The sequence below is a fragment of the Miniopterus schreibersii genome (genome assembly GCF_964146895.1).
Source record: "Miniopterus schreibersii genome assembly, chromosome: 2".
Taxonomy (NCBI): Eukaryota; Metazoa; Chordata; class Mammalia; order Chiroptera; family Miniopteridae; genus Miniopterus; species Miniopterus schreibersii.
Genome location: NC_138102.1, coordinates 163,998,411 through 164,018,881, shown reverse-complemented (window position 1 = coordinate 164,018,881; position 20,471 = coordinate 163,998,411). Strand labels below are relative to the sequence as shown.

The following is a 20,471-nucleotide window of genomic DNA, read 5'->3' as shown; positions in this document are numbered from 1 at the left end:
CTTCTCCACATTCTTACATGCCAGAGAGATGTACTGGCTTTCTGTGAAATAATTCTGATCTAGAGATCTCTTGGCTATGCTAGCCCCACCCCCATGCCTCCTTAGTGGCTACTTATATAGTACCCATTAAAGGTTCACAAGAGCAGGTACTACTTGTTTAAAAAAAAGGTTAATGAGTCAATGCATAAAATTTGTATTTGCTCAGAATATCTTCAGAGCAAATACACAAGACATTGGCAATAATAATAGCTCTGGGAGGGGCCTGGAGGAAGCAAGAATCACAGATGACAAGAAGACATTCTTTTCTCACCCTTTGACTTTTTTTTATACCATTTGACTTTATACCATGTGCAAATATTACCTTAAAAAATGCACAAGGAGGGTGGGTACCACCAATTGATAGTTGCTGGATACTGGCTGTATTTCAATCACTGTTACCTGTTGTCTTACTGTAAAATCTCCTTTAATCTTTACAACAACCTTACATAAAACCCTATTTTACAAACTGGAAACAGGCTCAGGTAATGTTGGTCGCTCGGTTTGCACAGCTGATAAATAGTAACATGGACTCGGCTCTTTCTGATCTCCAAAGCCATGCTCAGTCCCAGAGCCTATGTTGCCTGGACTTTAAGTGTTTTGAAAGAAACCACATTTATACTACAGTAGCTCTGGGACGACTTTTGAAAACCCTCAAGGAATACTGTGAAATCCCACCCCGATTCACACCAACAGCTCAGTGAGCCTTCCCCGATCTGCTTGCTGACGCTGTTCAGGCCGCCCCCGGACTGAGCGTGCACACTGCAGGCCGCCCGGGGACCTCTGCCCGCACCAGCCCGCACCCAGCCCGCCCTCACGCTCCCTCCAGTAAGCCACGCTGCCTGAACGGGAGACTCGCAGGAGGAAGCCAAGCGGCTGGTCAATATTCTAACCCTCCTAAGTGTACGGATTCGTCATGTATTTAACAATTATCTCTTGAGTGTCCGCTCTTCTTCGTAAGAACTACAGGAAGCAAGAACAAGGTCCTTGTCCCCACGGAGTGTTCATCCTGGCGTGAAGAGACAAGCAATAAACAAACAGCGGGCAAAAAAAGCAAACATCAGATAATAACTATACTGCAGAAAATGAAATAGGCTATTGTGATAGAGTGACCGGGTGGCCACTTTATCTCGGGTCAGCAGGGATGGCCTTCTGAGGAGGTGATATTTAGCTAAATGGCAAGAACGATAACTATGCCTTGGGACCTACTATCCTTAAAAACAGACTCTGGTTCCTTTTGCTATGCTCCAGCTCTCACCCGATTTTAACTCCAAGTGCCTATTTACTTACAGTGTTAATTTGTAATCCCAGAAGTTAGAGCTGGAAAGGACCCTACAAATCTTCTTAATCACATGTCATGATTTTAGACACAAGGAAAGAAAGTTCTAGAAAAGTGAAAAGAGCAGGTCACACAGCCAGTTAGGAGCATGACTGAGAGTCTGGTCTCTTAGCCCATGTTTCTTCCACAAATCTAGATTCTTTTCTTGCTTATATTCTTCTTCTTTTTTTCCTTTTCATTGAATTTATTGCAGTGACATGGGTTACAATTATATAAGTTTCAGGTGCACAATCCTACAACACATCATCTGCACACTTTCACCATCCCAAGTTATCTTGTGTCAACTTCCTCACTATAGAATCCTACCCTGGTGTCTGCCTCTCTGGAGTCTACAGACACTAAGTTTCTCCCTGGACCACAAGGGGTTACCTGCTGGAGTGGTATTAGGAATCCTGAGAATGCAGAGGGTGCTGGGGCCAGGGTAACAGTGGGAGAAAAGATACAACTCCCCACAGTGCAATTTCACCACATCTCACACATGCTCTGGAGCTGTGCCTGGCTCCTGCCACCCCTTCCTGCCCACAAGTGAGCCCTAACAAGGGCTCCCAAGTTTAGAAGCTGCGTGGCACAGTGAACACAGAAGATGTCTCTTCAGCAGTGTTCCTTGATTTTTTTTGTTGTTGTTAATTCTCACGTGAGGTTATTTTTCCCATTGATTTTTAGAGAGAATGGAAAGGAAGGGGGGGAGAGGGAGAGAGGGAAAGAGACACCAATGTGAAAGAGATACATTGATTGGTTGCCTTCCACAGGTGCCCCTCCAGGGCAGAAGATCAAATCTGCAGCCCAAGCATGAGCCCTTGACTGGGAATCGAACCTGAGACCCTTTGTTCTGCGGGCTGACACTTTACCCACTGAGCAAAACTGGCCAGAACATGTTCCCTTATTTAACCAAGTTGATATGAAAATGGTCTATTCTATGATTTCAACCCTTTCCAAAATCCTTTCTGAAAAGATTAACCACAGAGTTTCTTTAAATAATAAGTTCTCTTTAAAAAATAAGTTCCTTTAAATAATAAGTTACAAAAAGATTAACCATAGAATTTCTCTAAATAATAAGTTAGTACATTTAAAGTATGATCTATGAAAACTCAGCCTACATAAAGATCTAATTTCCCACCACAAAAAAACAACAAAAAAACACACACACAGAAAAAAACCAACCAGCTACTGTTCCAAGGGCAATGGCATAAACTTGGATTCTTAATGATGGATTTTAGACTTGTATTATGTAATGGTTCTCATTCATTCGACACATATTTATTGAACTGCTCTATGCAACACACTCTTCCAGGTTGCTGAGGACACAAGAAAAATCACAGCCTCTGCCCTCCGGAAGCCTACACACATACAGCCCTAACACAGGCAGATGTGATGAGTGATACAGAGGTATGGACAAAAGCTACAGGGACAAGGGAGTGAGAGATTCAATTTCGGTCCAAGATCAGGGAAGGAGGCAGCAACATTTTAATTGGGTTTCAATACATGGTTATGATTTGTATAATTATACAATTCATCCCAGGAAAATAAAACATCATGACATGCTGTACACGCAGGGGCACACTCTCAGGACAGAGAGGGGTCCAATACAGCTTGATGGCGAGGAGGAAACAAAGAAAAAGAGAAAGGAGTTGGGAAGGTAGTCCAGAGCCTTGAATGCAAGAATAAAGCTTGGACCCAAACCATAAGCCACAGAAGCTTTGAGAGGGTTTTGGGCAGAAAAAACCATAATCAGAATTGTACCTTAGGAAGCCTGTTCTACAGCCACGTTTAAGGACTGATCCGAATGGACAAAGGTGGCATCAAGGACACAGAGGCACATCACACGGTTCCTGGGTCATAGAAAAATTAAGGAATACACTCAAGAGCTAGAATGTATTGATTTGGAGGGAGGGGATCCAAATTCCAGAGAAAAGGGTCTAGTTTTGGAAAGGGGTGGGGCCTGCAAACCTCAGATTCCAGCCTCAGAAAGAGAAGTCAGCACAAGTGACAGTAAGTGGTGTCTCTTTAAAAAAGGACAGTGTGAGATGCCCCATACTTGAGACAGTAATCATGAGTCTACCACAAAAAGCTACCCCAGCTGGACATCTTCTGATCCATGCCTGAAGCCTCAGTTATTAATAACCCCTCTTCTGGAGATGTACAGAAGTGCCTGTTATACATGAGGGTCCCAGCACACTCCTTAAATTATTTTGTCTCTACAGCGGCAGTAAAAAGCAGCTTGATTGGAATGAAGAGCAGGAGCCCAGGGAACAACCATTTCTGAACAAATGATAATGCAGAGGAGGAGGGCAATTTTAATCAAGAGCACCAGGGATAGTGTAAGCCTTCTACTGTGCCTCGAAACGAGGAACGACATGACAGATGGAGGTCTTTCAACTTGAAGAATAAGGTCCTAGGTTCCACTGCCTGAGCCACTTAAGCCCAGTTTCACAGGTGGGCAGTCACATAATACCTGCCCAGGGCTCTCTGTGATAAGACTGTGAATTCAGAGTTTATCTCTGGCCTCTTTTGCTGGCTACTCTCGCTAGAAATATTTGTTTCCATCCTAGTCAGAGTCATGCTGACATCTTAAAGCCTGCTCTCAGCCAACTGGTCCATGGGGTCTGTAGAAATTGCCTTAAATCAATGCTTCCCAACGTGTTTCACAGAATGTGAATTTCAGGAACAAAGGAGTGTTGTGTTAAAATAATTTTGGGAAATGCCAAATTAAATAAGATGAAATATGTTTCTTTGCTATAAGATATTTCTGAACTTTCAAATGCTAATGTGTTCTGAGAATCTCTCAGAATGAGAAAGAGTACGTAGAATCTTCCAACCTTGTTTACCTGCAGAACCATTTTTCAGCAAAGCATCTGGTGGAACCAGTGCCCTGCAGAACACACTCAGGATCATTTGTACTTAACTAGGAATCAGGAAAAATAACAAAAGTGAATACCTATAGAGTGTTTACTATGTGCCAGACACCTTTTTAAGTCTTTTACATAATAATATATTAGTCCTCATAACAACTCTGTGATATTGGTGCTGTTATTATTCCCATTTTACAGATGAGGAAGTGGAGGCACAAGTAGTTAAGACATCTGTACAAGGTTCTAAGTTGACAAGTTAGTGAGCAAGGGAATGGGGAGTTAAACCTTGGCCATCTGGTCCCTACAGAAATTAATTCTTAATGGTAGAATTTCAGACACTGTGACCAGCTGTCAGTGGGAGTAAATCCATACTTCCTGCTCATAAATTAGGCCTCCCCAGGGTACCGTGTAGGACATGACTTCTAAATTGTGCCACTGATACGGTTTCTTCACCAAATTGTGTTATATCGTACATGCATAATCTTCCATTAAAACAAAGTCATGATTCAGACAGCACCATAACCAATAAAAATGGCAATACATAAAGAAAATAATCGTTTGATTAACCAACGTAGCAAGAAAATGAAGCTGCAAGTCTGAGAAATGGCTTCTTCTGTCTTTTCAAAGTACCAATTTCTTGCTCCATGCCTCACACACCAACACCACGGAACTGTTTTCATTTAATGTATTGCAAAGTTTCCCATCCCTCCCCCTCCAGTGTGCTTGAGAATTGCCAAAGACATGTCCTACCCTCTCCCACTTCCTCTCCTTGTTCAGAAGGATTATCACCAGTTTCGGGTGCATCTGGTAGCCATCTTCACTGAAGGACAGATTTCTCCCCTCAAAAGTGACATTGATCAGATACCTGTGAAGATAAAAGAAAAGAAAAGTTAAAAGTAAGAAGAAGGTATGTCAAGAACAAGATAGCTAGGAAGACAGAGAGAAAGGTGGATGGAGATAGGCTCGTAGATGCACAGATACCATGTGAAACGTGGCACCCCTCAAACTCCCATTTGATTACTCACTAGAGTCATCAGGTTTTCACCTAATAAGAATAATATGAGAAGATAACATAATCATTTAAAATAAGCGTGCCGAGTTTGAGTTTAGTCTGTAGCTATGACTTTGAGGAAATTACTTAGCCTTTTGAACAACACTCTTTCCCTAGCTACCAAAAAAAAAACCCAAAAAACCCAACGGAGTAATAAAGAAACCCACTTTATAAGTTTATAAGGCTTAAATGAGATAACTTGCCACGAAGCCTGGTGCACAGTAAACCCTCATTGTGTTAACAATTTTTTTTTAAAGTGGTGGATCAAAGGACAGAGTTGGTAGAAACAAGAAAAGAAAGTGGGAGTGTACCAAGGCAACTTTCTGCTAAGAACGGTGGGCTATTGGAGCTTAGGGTCTCTCCCCATCCCAGAGATGTGCATAGGCTTTGAACTCTTGCTAAGATCCTGCCTAGCCCATACTTCTAAGAGCTGAGAGATGAGTCCAGCAGTCAGAGATCTGGTTCCCCAAATGCATTCTGGGAATCAGGGCTATTGCACTGTGCATAGTGAACAGGAAATAGTGGGACAGATGGGGAACCAGGGGGTGGCATTTCATAGAAAGGTCTAGGCACAGGTTTATAAATTAGCAGAAACTCTGGAAATAACTAGAATCAGGCCAATGAAATTGTCTCCTTCCACGACACCTGCACCTCCCGCTCACCCCTTCTACCCTGTTGGCTGCTCTATTCTGATGAGGAGTTCTCTTATTGGGAATTCCCACAGGAACGCTCATTACAACCAAATCAGTGCAACTGTGCTGGCAGTCATTAATGTCTCTTTTACCATAATGGCCCAAGAAATCAATAATGATTAGCTCTGTGTCCACAGACATGCTACTCTGGAGCCTCAGCCTGATGGTATCCTGGCATTGCCGTGAAGGTTCTAAAGGGTTTCAGAGATGTGACCAACGGTGATTTCCTAGTACTACATCGAGGGGGAAAAGAAATAAAGCATCAGGAGGCAGCTTAAGGGTCCCTCTTTTAAGTCTTCTCATTCAATGAAACTGTGAAATTCTTCTTTGATTCTTCCAGGTAACATCAGATTAAGCAACAAGGTCGCTAGGATGTACATCCTTTAGGCAGAGATAAAGATGACCAGGCATCATGAGCCAAACACTCATGGACCACTTCTCACTTCTAGGGCTGCCTGGGATTTTTAAGCCTCTCATTCTCTGGTCTTGTATAGCTTCACAAATGCAACCATGAAGAACTCTTAAGATCTCAGAGTAGAGATCCTTAGAATCTCAGAATTCAAAGAAACCTACATAATCAACTAGTACACCACTTCTCACAGTTTGTACTTCCCCTCGATACAGCATCATAAAATTGGGCCTCTCAGCTCTTCTTGAATACTCCCGCTGATGGGGAGCTTATCACTCTACCCTCCACCCTCAAGGTAACCATCTCACTGCTGCCCTGCAGGCCCTTGATATTGGTCTCCTCTTTAGATATTATACAATCTCGGTCTAATTCTTCTCTAACATGAGAGCTTTTTAAGTATTTGGAGACATTTATCATGTATCCCTTATAAAATAAATTTTAATCTTTGAAGAAATCTTCAGCTCATTTAAGTTGTATAATTTTAACTAGATAGATAAGAAAACTGAAGTACAGAGAGGTCGAATTATTTGCCCAATGTTCCACAGCTAATTGGGAGCAGAAATGACATTTTAAGCCACATTCCAGTTCTAAGTCCTCTCTGCTATACCACCCTGATTCCCATTTGCCACATCGAGTTTACTATCCCTAGTTCCTTCATGTAGTTGTCATATGCTATGGCTTTGAGTCCCTCCCATTATCCCCTTGGCTGCTCTCTCTGGACACCGCCAATCGATAGAAGTGTGGCATCCCTAATTCAGCCCAGCGCTCCATGTGGCATGCATCCTCTCCATACCCTGCACGGCTCCTCGTCGCTCACTCAGTGATGCTTGCTCAAGTCCATCACTAGTTAGAAGACAACAGTCATGTCTCCTATAGTTTTCAACAATTTCAGCACTCCAATCAAATCCCTATATCATTCATTTCAGGGAATATAATTACAAAGGTATAAAATGAAATATTTTAAACAAACAAACCAGAATTTTAGTACCCAACATAATTAACTCGGAAAATACACCGTTAATCCAACAATACTGCATTGCTTAGAATAATTTCTAGAAGTCTTCATAGAAGTTTGATGAGACACACAAAATATTTAGTCTCATCTCTTTTTTGGAAGAAAGCAAGAAAGGGGGAGAGGGAGAAGGAAAGAAGAAAGGGAGGGAAAGAGGAAGAGAGAGAGAAGGGAGGGAAGGAGAATGGGAGGGGGAGAGAGGGAAAGAGGGAGGGAGAGAGAGAAATTATCTCCATGGTTCTGAATAACTCTGACTTTATCTAAACCACCATTAATATTTAAAAGAAAGTGTCCACTTCAGAAGGCAATTATAAAAGCGAAGTTCAAGAAATAATTTAAGTAATAGGCAGCATGAATGGACTAAGTATATAGCCTCTCATGATAATTTCTTTGAAGGGGACAGCACTGAATTCGGTGTATAAGTTTAGAAGTTCAAACTGTGAGAAAATAAACCACACTAATGGGCAATGCAATTGTTCTATAGTTAAATTTCTTTAGTTATTTCTGCTTCAGATCCTCCTGATTTTCCTTATAAATTTTTCTCTTTCTGGGATATTCACCTTCTTCCAGCTCTATAGGTTCATTTTAATTTACCTAGGCACTTCTCACATAGTTTACACTAATCAACAATATTTAAACGTCTTTATGACAATATAGAAAACATTCTTCTCCAAAGTATCCTTTAATCATTAATACCCTTTAGCACTACTTAGATTAATCATTCACATTTTGTTTTTTCTGAGTAATTCCCTCTAACATGCCAACATTTAGTTATTAGTGAGGAGCTTGAAAATATCCACCCACCTTGAGCAAGGATGCCCTTTGAACAGCAGAACAAACCATCCATTTGTCGGTAATGAAAGTGTGAAAAAATAATTGGGAGTGTGGTCACTTCTAGACATGTGACCTTGGCCCCTGAAACTCAGGTTTTCCTTTTTAAAATGGAAACACCGTTTTTTTATCTCCAGTTTGATAGGCTATTGCAAGGATCACATGAAATAGTGAATTTTAAAAAGTATATAAAATATGATATACATATAAGCTTATATAATTAAAAAAATTCAGAAAAAGAATATATTAGCATGACTTGACTACTTGCCTCATTTTGGACCTCAGGAAAAGTGTGACAATGACAGTTAACAAGACTCAATTATAAATGGAACACAATGGAGGAATGGAGATCACATTCCACGTTTGAAGGATAAACTAGGTCAAGTGGTGATATTAATCAATTTAACTTCTGTAAGACATGAAATTCCCCAACTACCTTTGGCTCTTACTACACTTTGTCAATTCTGAATATTACTTAAAACCTTAAAGCTTCCATGTGTAAATCCTTGCTAAAGGGTTAAACTGTAAGTTTTAGAGATGCCACCACTATTATGTTTTATTTTAAATGTGCTATCCTCAAGTATGCAATCAGAAAACGTAGCTTCAGGTGGCAGCCAAATTCAGAAACTCTGCCCATAAGACCAATCCCCTGAAAGCTCATCAAGGTTTGGTATATAAAAAACATTGCTTGATTTGCCTCTGGGATAGAGTTTGACCCCCAAGAAACCTGATGGCCTGTCTCATAAAGTTCTAATATTACACAAATCTCAGATTGCCAGAACTAGGAGAAAACTTAGAAACTACCCACTGAGAATTCTCATTTTAGAAAGGAGAAAACAGGTCCTAAGATGCTACCCTACTTTCCAAGGTAAACTTGACCTGCCTGTTCAGGACTGGAGTTCAAGTCTTCTGATTTTCAGTTCAGGGTTCTTTTTGCTGCATCACTACGTGAAGTCCAATCAGGTTTGCAGGGCCCTGGATGTGCATTTTAGCATTCTCCTATCACATATGCCCTGGACGAGGTAGATCCCTAATACGGACTGCATAAAATAAAATCCATCTCATGTCCTGCTAGACTCCTGCTTATTAAGAGCCTCAGAACCCTGATGGGCTCAGAGCCAATATCTTTGCTTTTTATGGCCAAAGTCATACTCCAGTGGGTTTAATGGGGTCAAGCTGAGGTAGAAAGCCCATGTGCCTCTTTGACTTTGACCATGACACTCAGACTCATCCACTGCACCACAATGATACCTAAAGCAATGATTTAGCAGTATGCCCTGCGTGGGAGGCCTCCCAAAGAGCTCAGACAGAATTTTCCCAGCAAACCAAGAGCCTTGGCACCATCAACACTCATCATGCCCTCCATATTTTTAGAAGGCACTAGATTTCTGTTGTTGTTGTCAGTGTCTGTTAATGTAGTAATAAGAGAAATAAGTCACTTATCTCATCCAATCCTTTTATTTTCAGATAAAGCAAATGATGTCCAGAAGGGTTCTGTGGCTTTGCTGGAGGCAGGATCCAGGTGTCCTCACCCCCCAGTGCCGCACGCTGTCTACTCACCACCATGCCTCAAAAATGGTGAAACTTTTCGTAGCTCTCAGTTTCCATTCTCCAGTTATTAGGAGCAAAGTAATAAAGGAACCCAGTTCCCAGGCAGGAGACTTGAATTCTTGAGCCTCGTTTATAATTTTCTAGCTCAGAAAATTTACGACTCTGAAACTGAGCCTTCGGCTCCCTCACCTATAAAATACCATCGTACCTGCCTGATGAGGGATGATCAGAGATGCTCCTTTGACATGCTCTCTGTCTCTATATTTCATTCGATTAATACTGTTACTATTGCATTATTAAACCCCATCGCCTGAATCGTAAAACCACAAACCTTTCAAAAAGTCTTTCTCTGGTCTCCTTTTAGAAATCATTCTTTTTGCTCTGGCCGGGTGGCTCGGTTGGTTAGAGCATCACCTCATACACCAAAAGGTTACAGATTCGATTCCCGGTCAGGGCACAAACCCAGGCTGCAGGTTCCAGCACCGGTTGAGGTGCGTTCGGGAGGCAATGGATTGAGGTTTCTCTCTCACGTCCATGTCTCTCTCTCTCTCTGTCCCTTCCTCTCTCTCTAAAATCAATTTTAAAAAAACATATTCTCGGGTGAAGATTAAAAAAAGATTACTATTCTTGTGTACATGTTTTCTCTTGAAAAAGTAGAAACCATTTCCTGCAGGATTGGAAATAATGGACTTTAAATCATTTAAAATCTCCCTAATTAGAGACCAGTACTGGGGGAAAGAGGTAAAGATATTTAAAAATTAGATGTTTAATGTTACAGTTTAGTAAACTATGTAGAAATTTCTGGCTTCTACCCCAACTTAAAAATTCACAATTATTAAAATGAACCCAAAACGACCAATCCAGTATAAAGTGGTCACTGCAGCAGGCCACATTCAGGGAACAGTTCTCCTCTAGACTTACCGATGGGCTCTTCTGGATCAAACCCAGAAGAAATATCTCATTAGTAAGATATCATACACTCAAATGACTGACATTGGCAATGCCTCAAAATGCTGGTAGAAAGAAAATAAGGAGAAAAAGAAACAAACAAGTCACTCGAAGAGGACAGGAATGCAGGATGCACCACACTCTCCACCATCACCACCACCAGGAGCAGCAGCAGTGGGTGCAGCGAGGGATTTAAGGACAGGGTGCGGCAGTCAGACCACCTCTGTTCAAATCCTAGATCCGCAAGCTCCGAAGTTATGTGACAGTGTTTTTAAGGCACATGAATTATTCTTGCCAACAAGTTTTCTTCTTAAGGAAGAGGGATTTGCATAAGTTTTAAAGGTTTCCTTTGACATACAATGTCATATAAAGAAATATTAAATCATCCTGTTGTACAAAATAATTCTAAATAAGTTTTCTAAGCTGTCAAATGCAGTCCTTTCCTCTTATTTTTGCAAGTGATACCTAGTAGAGAACCTCAGGAAAAACTAATTTAAAGAGCAGATTGTGATATTAAGTTATAATTACTGGAGGCAGGTTAAAAATAACCTGCCTGTGTCTTCCAGTGGATTAAAACTCTTCTCTGAAATGGTATTTATATCATTAATTTATTTTGGTATAAAATAATTCTTTGCAAATCATAAAAGGTTCAAGCTTGGGCTAGTCCACATCTTAGTTATTTAAATTCTAAATTCATAGTGTTAAATTAATGAAATATTAAAATATTTTGAAGACTGACACTTAAATTTAATATATTTCCTCTCTCCTGCTGGTGGTGAGATTGTGACTTGGCCCGTTAGCAGTCTAGGCTGAACTGCTGAAATCTGAGGGGCAAATGGTGATGTGTCCATTCACCATCTATTACGAGGAAAAAGTCTTCTCATGACCCTACGCCTAACAATGAAACATTTCTGAGAGTTGTAACCTGGATTCTGTTTCATGACTGAATGAATTACTTTTATCTGAAATGCAAGAACATAGAGAAATATTGTGGGGAACTGCCCAACAGTCTCTGCTTGACTGTAAGAAGGTAGAATACATTAACCTTCCTCCAGAAAGATGTTAAATCAATGAGCATTCTGAGTGGCCCTGCCACCAGCTGTGATGACCTCATATCTACCCATCTGCACCCTTTCACCAAATGGGATCAGTATGGCAGGTCATGGCCAGGGAACAGTGGTCCTCTGAGCTTACCGTTAGGTCCATCTGGTATCAACCCTAAAAGCTTGTTCTCATTAGTAAGAGATTTACTACACTCGACTGAGTGTATGTATTAAACCAACACACACCAACAACGGGCAGTGTAGTAGGGTGCATAAGAGCAAGGACACTGTACTCAGATGACCTCTGCGTGAGTCCTTCATCCACCCACTCTGAAGCTGTGTTGTCTTACAAGTCATTTAACTTCTCTTTGCCTCAGTTTCTTCACCATAAAAATGTGAATAATCATAGTACCTACATCATAGGATAGTTGTGAGGATTAAATGATTCTCTATACAGAGTCCTTTGAACTGCACTTATCTGCACCTGTACTTAATGAGCCTTATGTTTTAGCTGTTGTTGTTGCTGTTATTGTGATTACCTTTCATTTTTTAATATATCACCTGGATATGAGAGAATGCTAGAGTTTGCAGGAACTTTTGGATCACAGCCTAACCTTTCATATTTAGAGCTGAACACACTGAGGCCTGGGGAGATGCTGCCAACTCCTTAGTACATTAAATTCAAGTCTCCTGATTCCTGGACCTCTGTTTTTCCATAATACAGTAGCTCCCCATCCCTTGCCCCATTATCTGTGGTTTTGCTTTCTGTGGTTTCAGTTACCCATGGTCAACTGAAGTCCAAAATAGTAAATGGAAAATTCCAGAAATACACAATTCATACGTTTTAAATTACATACAATTCTCAGCATCATGATGAGATCTCGCACCATCCTGCTCCATCCTGCCCAGGGTTATGAGTTGTCCCTTTGTCCAGCGTATCCACAAGCTACACACGCTCTCCTCCCCACCCATTAGTTATGCACAGCAGCTGCCTCAGTTATCAGGTAGACTGTCCTGGTATTGCAGGGCTTGTGTTCAGGTAACACTTATTTTACTTAATAATGGCCCTCAAAGCCATTCACATAACTTTTATTACAGTATATTGTTATAGCTGTTCTATTATTAGTTGTTGTTAATCTCTTACTGTGCTTAATTTATAAATTAAACTTTATCATAGGTATGTGTATATAGGAAAAAACATAATATATATAGGGTACAGTACTATCCATGGTTTTAGGCATCCATTGAGGGTCTTGAAATGCATCCCTTGCAGATGAGGGGGGACTACGGAACCCCCAAGCCAGCACATGTCCCCTCATCCCCACAATATTCCAAACTACTAAGGCTTTGGGGAACATTTATTTTTTCTACTATGATTAGTGACCTCTGTAAGGTATTTTGCAGTGGGGAATCACTTAATCATACTACTTCAATATAAAGTTTACTTCCCGAGGAAGGCAAAAGATGAGCTCATATCCCCATCATTTTAGTCTAGAATAAATGACTTCTCAAAATGACCCATTCTGACCCCCAGAGCCCAGCTTTAAACACTATGTAATTCTCTTTAAAATTCCTTTGGAGGGGGCACACTCATCTTGCGTGTTCCTTAGAGAACTGGCAATGCCACATTTTTATGCCAATTAATCAGGTGTGCTGAACATCAAAGCTGTTTCTCATTCTGGGAATTCAATAATGAGAAAGAAATCCTCCTGTCCTCACCCACAGTCCTCAGTCACCTCTGCTGTGAGCAAGACCTGCCAAGGTGCTACGGGACACCCACTTTTTAGAGGCAGTTAGGCAGCTGAAACTCCCCAATGGGAAGGAACCAAGTGACTCTTCTGGATAATGTTATTGCCACTGGATTTTTTTCTTTTAAGTTCACATTTCCATGCTATACATAAGTAAAAATCACTTTCTTTTTGAAAAGCACTGAATAAAATTCCTATTCTCTTCCATGGGTTAGGTGCCCAATACATTGCAATATGGCCCAGGGTAGTACCCAGACTCAGTGGTGGGCCCTTCCCAGAGAAAATGCCATAGCAGTTCCAAGGCTAGCTGATCACTAAGTACACTGCTATTTCTTTTTTATGCCTACGAATGATTTAAGGTGAAGATTTGCCTTTCTGACACCCATTTTAGCTCACGAGCTGGCAACGCTACTCAGGGGCTGAGCCAACACCAGCCAAACAATGACTGGCAAAGATTTCTCTAGGACATTCAACTCTGCCTGGAGCCTCTTCCTTCTGTAAGCTTTCAGACTTATTGAAAGAAACCCTGAGCATAGACAGGGTGGCGCAGAAGTAGGTTTACAGTTGTTCATATGGAAAATAACACAATAATTGATAAATAACAATACAAGAATAAACTCTGTATTTTGTGTACTCACAACTGTAAACCTACTTTTGCCCCACCCTGTATACCCAAGAAACCCTTGGTCTAGAATTCACAGTGACCTGAGCATGATATCAAGAGATACAAATAAGGAGGCTTTTCTCTCCCTTTTCACCTTTCTCTAATTTCCTCAATTTGTTCTTCCCTGTACTGGAGCCCCTCTCTACTCTCTCTTATACCTTAGGCAGTCAACAAAATCAATGCATTGGCAATACCTCCATATTCACACCTCCTACACCCTCTGCAGCTACCGTATGCTTAATTTCACAGCTCCCTCCAACAGCTCTACTACAGGGTAGCAAAAGAGGTGAACAAATGAATTAGTGAGGTGGCTTCGGTTACAAGCACTGAGAATAGATGTTATGAGGAATTAACATTCATGGAAAAGGGGGTTATAATTTAGTCTTCCAGTCATGGTTGTCAGGGGATTTCTAGAAGTAATTCTATTGAATGTAGGGTCAAAAGAAGAAGGATATTCCAGAGACAGGGGATAGTTTCCAATAAACAGAGGACTCAGGATCCCTGGGTGAAGATTATGTCGTTGGGGGAGATGGGTGTCCCATATGCAACAGATGCAAGACAAAGAGTGGTGGAGGCTGATGACTCATTCAAAGACACATCTCTGTCTTCAAAAAACCCAGACATGAACCACAGTTGCCACAAAAATAAATCCCTTTCACATAGAAAATAAAATGATTTCTTGAGTCTAGGGTCCAAGGAAAGAGCAGCAAAACACAACACAGCATCCCAGCTGCAAAGTGTAATATAATATGGGTGCAGAGAAAGTGGTCAGGAAAGTTAGCAATGAGGAGTTTGTTAATGTGGCTCTTGTAGCATGGTCTGGAGAACAGCTTTCTGGGGCTAAAGGTCAGTGGGGGGGACCCATCCCTAAAAGTATGGCTGGGTTTGAAGATGCAGGAAATGTATACTAGTCAGTAGTAAAAGGGATATCACAGGCCTGAAAACAGTGAGATGAAATGTATTTAATCGAAAAGAATACACCAAGATGGAAACCATAATGGGCAGGCACTGGTCAAACAACTTTCTGTGTTTCTTGAGTTTTTGTTTAAGTGTTGCCCTAAATCACAATGGTTAGAACAGAGGGGGGGGGGGGGGGAATCAAACATGCTTGTTTATTTATTTATTTAATTTTAGTTAGTTACTTAGTTAAAGACACCCGTTGGTCTTTTCCAGTATCTAAAATGGGCTTGGCCCTTGAGTCAGGTTTTAAAGCAAGGTGAGAGCAAGAGTGTTTCAAACCAAGCTCATTTCTCTCTTACCTCATCCTCAACTTGCACCAACTGCACCTTCCCAGGGAAGCTGAAAGAGACGTGTAATCGTCTCTTCCTGCTGTACCGTGTGGGGACAGAACTCTGCTGTTCCTTCTTTGTCAGGGAATCCTAGCTCTTTCTCTCTCTCTGTAGGTTGATGTTTCCATGGAAACATGATATTTAATGCTTCTGAAATTACTGTGCATTTATACCATTAACTCTTTGTTGACCAGGACAGGTCACAAAGAGATTTGTTTTCCAACCTGTGAAAACTAATTCCATTTTCTACCTCTTTTTACTGCAATTACTTTTTTTAAAAAGTAATTGACACCTCATGCCCCAATTTCCTCACCAGAGCTCACTCCTTTTGCCTCTATCACTCTATGGAAACTGTTCTTACAATGCATGTCATCAATAATCAAGGCAAAGTCAACAAAAATAAAATTAGTAGCCTCTGCGTCATCAGCATCCTCCTTGACATTACAGAGCTTCTAAGAGCCGACACTCCCAAATTTTCAGCAACCCTCCTTTACCTTGTGTATTTGTTGTTTAAAGTTGGATAATTTTTGGTTCTCCTTTTCCATCCATTTTCACTTGAAACTCCCTAATTTCAGGGCCAAGACTCAGTTTTTCGCTCCTGCTCTCTCCCTCTGAGACTCATTCACAGCCATATAGCATCAACAACCACCTGCACACCAAGGCCTCCAAAATCTCTGTCAAAGGCCCATCTCTCTCCTGACCTTCAGTGTGATATATCTGATTAGACCATTCTACCTGAATGTTCTGATAGCAGGTCAATTTTAACATGGCCCAGACCAAGCCGGGTTGCTTTGTCTTTTGGCAATAAGCCACCACTGTTAGAGCTTTAAAATTCTGGCATAGAGCTGACTTCTTCCTTTATAATTTCACCTTTACAATGTGAATGAAAAGAATAAGCTGGCTGCTCTTATGAACTGCATTCTAACAACTAGTCAAATCAGTTAAGATGGCAGCTGTAGTTTGGCATTATGTAAAAAATAAGCTGATTGATATTTTCCCCCCTTTCCAGAGTTTTGACTCCCCGAGGTAAATATATCTCCTAGCTTTCTGGCCTATAAGCAATGTGAAACTTCTTAGAAGTCATATTTCTGCTCTGGGTCACTCAATTAAAAAAACAAACAACAAAATCCTCTAGCAATGTTACCATTTATCAAGCACATGCCAAGCTCTGTTCTAGATGTTTTGCATTATTTTAAATCCTCACAGCAGTGCTGTAAAATAATAGATCATATTAAAATGAACGCCCAAGGTTGGTGGCATTGGGAGTTGATCCCATTCAATTCCGAGTGATTATAAAACCCATATTCCTTCTACTGCTTCACACTAAGAATAATGTCAAGAGAAGCAGTGGTCAGCAGAGAGAGAAATAAAGAAGTCTGAAACTTCTAACATGGTAGAAATAAAATCTAAATCAAGATCTGAATGGCTCTGGAGCCTGGGCTCTCGATCATTGTTTATACCCCCAACCAGCAGTCCATCATTTGCTCTTAACTATAAGGGAGGTCTACAGGGAAGGAGGCTAAACACATAGGCTCCCTACAGACCCAAGAAAGACTAGAGGCACACTGGTGGTCAGGAGACACGTTCATAGAATAACAGCAGAACCCCTGTCTCTAAGAGCTGTTGATCTGTCATATTTCATGAGCACTACCCCAAAAAGGCGAAGAAACTGAATTAATTTGCCTTATAAGAAAACAGGAGACAAGTCACAAAGCAGAAAGCTTGACTCAACTTATAGAGGAATTAATTCTCAGATCACACTCTGGAAGGAAGTCAGTTATAAAAGTCTAGGACTATATTCTTTGAGTTCTTGTTAAAAGCAGGCAACAAGAGCTAGAATATTTATTTGGCTCAGTGAAGACTGGAAAAAAGTTTATTCTGGTTTGGCACAGAATATCCAAGCTCTCTCTGGACTTAAAATACAGTATCGAAGTATTTCTTTGGAGCTACAATCAACTCTCAATTACCCTCAATAAGGGGGGCAGAACCATACTTATGGACAATCAAATACATAGATGATTCTTGGTACTTATCTTGCTGATCTCTTCATGAGTTTACTCTGTAGAACACCCCCTTCCTCTGGAAATGCTTTCATTCCAGGTCCCATCACACTACATTATCTCAGCTTTTCTCCTTCATCTATGATTTACCTCCATTACCTTCTTTGCTGGATGCTTTTATTTATCTTTTCCCTTATTTGAGGTTTCTTAGGAAATTCAGCACAGACTTGTTCATTTCAGCCATTCTCAGGAGACCAGCTCTTCCTCAAAGCGGGCGAGTCCCAATTCTGTGCCCGCAGTCCTGACTTCGGCTTTCTCACGCCCCGTTCCCATCCCACGCTGGGCATTTCTACTTGTATTTCCCCCTGTTACAAACTTAGTACTGGACATGGATTTGCTTTATCTTTCCCTTCAAAATAGATGACTTTCAAATTCCCTCTCTCATTGAATTAATATTCACCAAGCATTTGGAATGGTGCTCAGCACATAGTAGGGACTCAGTAAATATTTAGCTTTATTCCTTTAATTTTGAAATTTCTTAGGTATCTCTGACATCTTCTTTGTCTTAGTTTCCCATGTCTAACAATTCCTCCCAAACATTCCTGTTTTTTACAAAATAATTATTGCATTTGTCCCTCCCTTTGTACTCGCACAACCCTCATCCTAGACCAGGCCTTTATTCACATCATACCCAGATGCCTGCGACAGCCCCTTCTGGGCCATCTGCCTTATAGCAGTTGCCCTCTACATTCCAAATACCACTTGCACTTCATCTCATTATAAGACTTCTCAGTGTTATGTGCCTATTGTTCAAAAATCTCTAAGATTTATCGAGAGTGAAAACCTGCTCTTAGTCAAGGCCTTCTACATCCTGGCCCCATCTCTGTTTGGCGTTCACTTGTCCTCTAAGGAATCCTTGCTGAAGACAAGTGGTTTCTTCACGGTCCACTGAACATTACTTGCACTTTCCTGTGTCTTCCATTTTCTCTCAGTTGAGTGTAATCCAAATTTTACTTATGCTTATGAACTCAGATCAAAGTTTAGCCTTTCTCTACACCCTCTTGACCATTCAAAGCCCCTTTCTCCCCATCTCTCTTCCTGTGCTTTCAAGCCTCCAGTCTACATTTCAGCATTTCATTTATTGTTGACCTGGCCTTTTTGTTACTTAATGTATGTATGTGTGTGTTCCTTGTCCTCTGTGCTAGATAATATGCTGTTGGAAGGTAAGAATCAAATCTTGTCCTTCTATTTTCCTTTACAGAATACAAATTAATGCCTTGCTTGTGGTAAGTACTCAGTAAATGCTTACTGATTTGTTTGGAACTTCCAGGAGACTAGTCTTGAAAGCCTCTCCTCTGCTTTCTCACTTCCCACCCCCACATCCACCCCCTTCTGTGTCACTCTCCCTCTCTCTCCTCTCCCTCTCTTATACACACACACACACACACACAATTGACACTGTGTACTGATACCAGCATTACCTATTAATTCCCTGTGGAAGAAAGTAACTCCTCCAATAACTGATTTTTCAAAATAATAACCTCTAAAGAATATAGACCTATAATCTTTCTCTTTTTTCTAAAATCTATGAAACAAAAAGTTGGGCTGACTTCACTCTTACAAGGGCCTTTTAAAATTACTCCCCCTTTCAAAGTTCTTGGCATTATATTATCCATAAAAATATGTCTGTCTGTGAGAATCATGCAACTTACGCAAATCTTATTCTGTAAGAAAGAAAAAGAAAGAAAACCTCTTGATATTGGCATTGCCAATAATGATTTTTTTTTAGTTTGAAAAATAAAAATATTGATGAATTCTGAAATATATGTAAAAATAATATTTAGATGTTTTCTACCCATGTAAATTCACTTTGTAAGTTTAGAAACCCAGAAAAACAAAACTCATTTTGCTTATAACACTGAAATAAGAATGTCTTTTAAAAAGAAACCAGAAAAATTGGGTGAATTAATTTGTTACTTGCTTTCTAGGGTTTTTCAATTTTTGAGAAAAATTAAAATATGCTCAGGGGAGAGGAAGATAGTTTTCTTTCAATGTTCACATGGTTAGGCACGCACAAAATCCCTTCCTCACTCCTCCCCACTCCCCAGCTCCCCCACCACCACAGCAAGAGCAGAAGAGAAAGTCAGGGTGAACATCAGATATTCACACTAAGATCTTGTCTTCATTTGGCCCAACTCTTGATAACTCATCATATCAATATCTACAGAGACGCCTATGGGTTAGTGCACATAATGAACAATGGGATTATTTCATGGATGGGAAATTAAGAGCTGAGGATAGTTCAGACTTTCTCCTTTGTAAATAACATGAGGACACAAAAAAATAGTCCAGGTGGAAATCAGAAAGGTGTGGTTAATAAGTCTCTCTGGACCTCAGCAAAGGTTTAATCCCTGTGAAAACAGAGGGAAGTTAATTTGATTAACAGTTCCCTCAAATTCTTGAGCATCCTGGCATAATTTAGAGGAATATAGCATTTGGGTGAATTGTCTTCTCTCTCTTCCAATTACTACCAGATTGTTCTGATTATATGAAGTTAAGGCACATCCAGTGTGACTAGGCGAGAGAAGCAAAACAGCTTGAAGAAATACAGTGTTTGATGTTTTCTATTACAAAGGGGGTTAGGGTGGGTGTACAAAACTGGAGAGAAATTAAGAGAGGCAGAGAAGATGAAACAGCATGCAGCATGCTGTATAACATTTCCATGGCAACCACAGTACATGCACAGGGAACTGCCAAAATAAGTCAAGATCCAAGATCCAAGTAAGTAGGTGTTGGTGGAAAGGGGAGATAAGAACTCGGCAATGGACAGAAAGCTCCTAGAAGGGATTTTTTATCTTTGCAAGTTTAACTCTTCCTCCCATTCCTTTTTCTAACCATACTCAAAGCTCCAGTTTAAGTGCGAATGCAACTCAAGTGTGGCTGCTGCCAAACTCAAATTTTATCCAGGAGTGTCTTGGGATGATAGGCACGAGGCTTAAGGGCCCCTAG

General features: G+C 40.7%; 1 protein-coding gene across 1 annotated transcript in view; it reads right to left on the bottom strand.

Moving 5' to 3' along the window:
* GRIN2B (glutamate ionotropic receptor NMDA type subunit 2B) overlaps positions 1-20,471 on the bottom strand; it is a gene marked incomplete at its 3' end in the record, with an annotated part of 393,757 nt that overhangs the window by 99,121 nt on the left and 274,165 nt on the right. Inside the window, exon 4 of the mRNA XM_081130390.1 lies at positions 4,975-5,089. Within this exon, the coding sequence (XP_080986516.1) occupies positions 4,975-5,089 (115 nt within the window). The remainder of the gene's footprint in view (positions 1-4,974; positions 5,090-20,471) is intronic.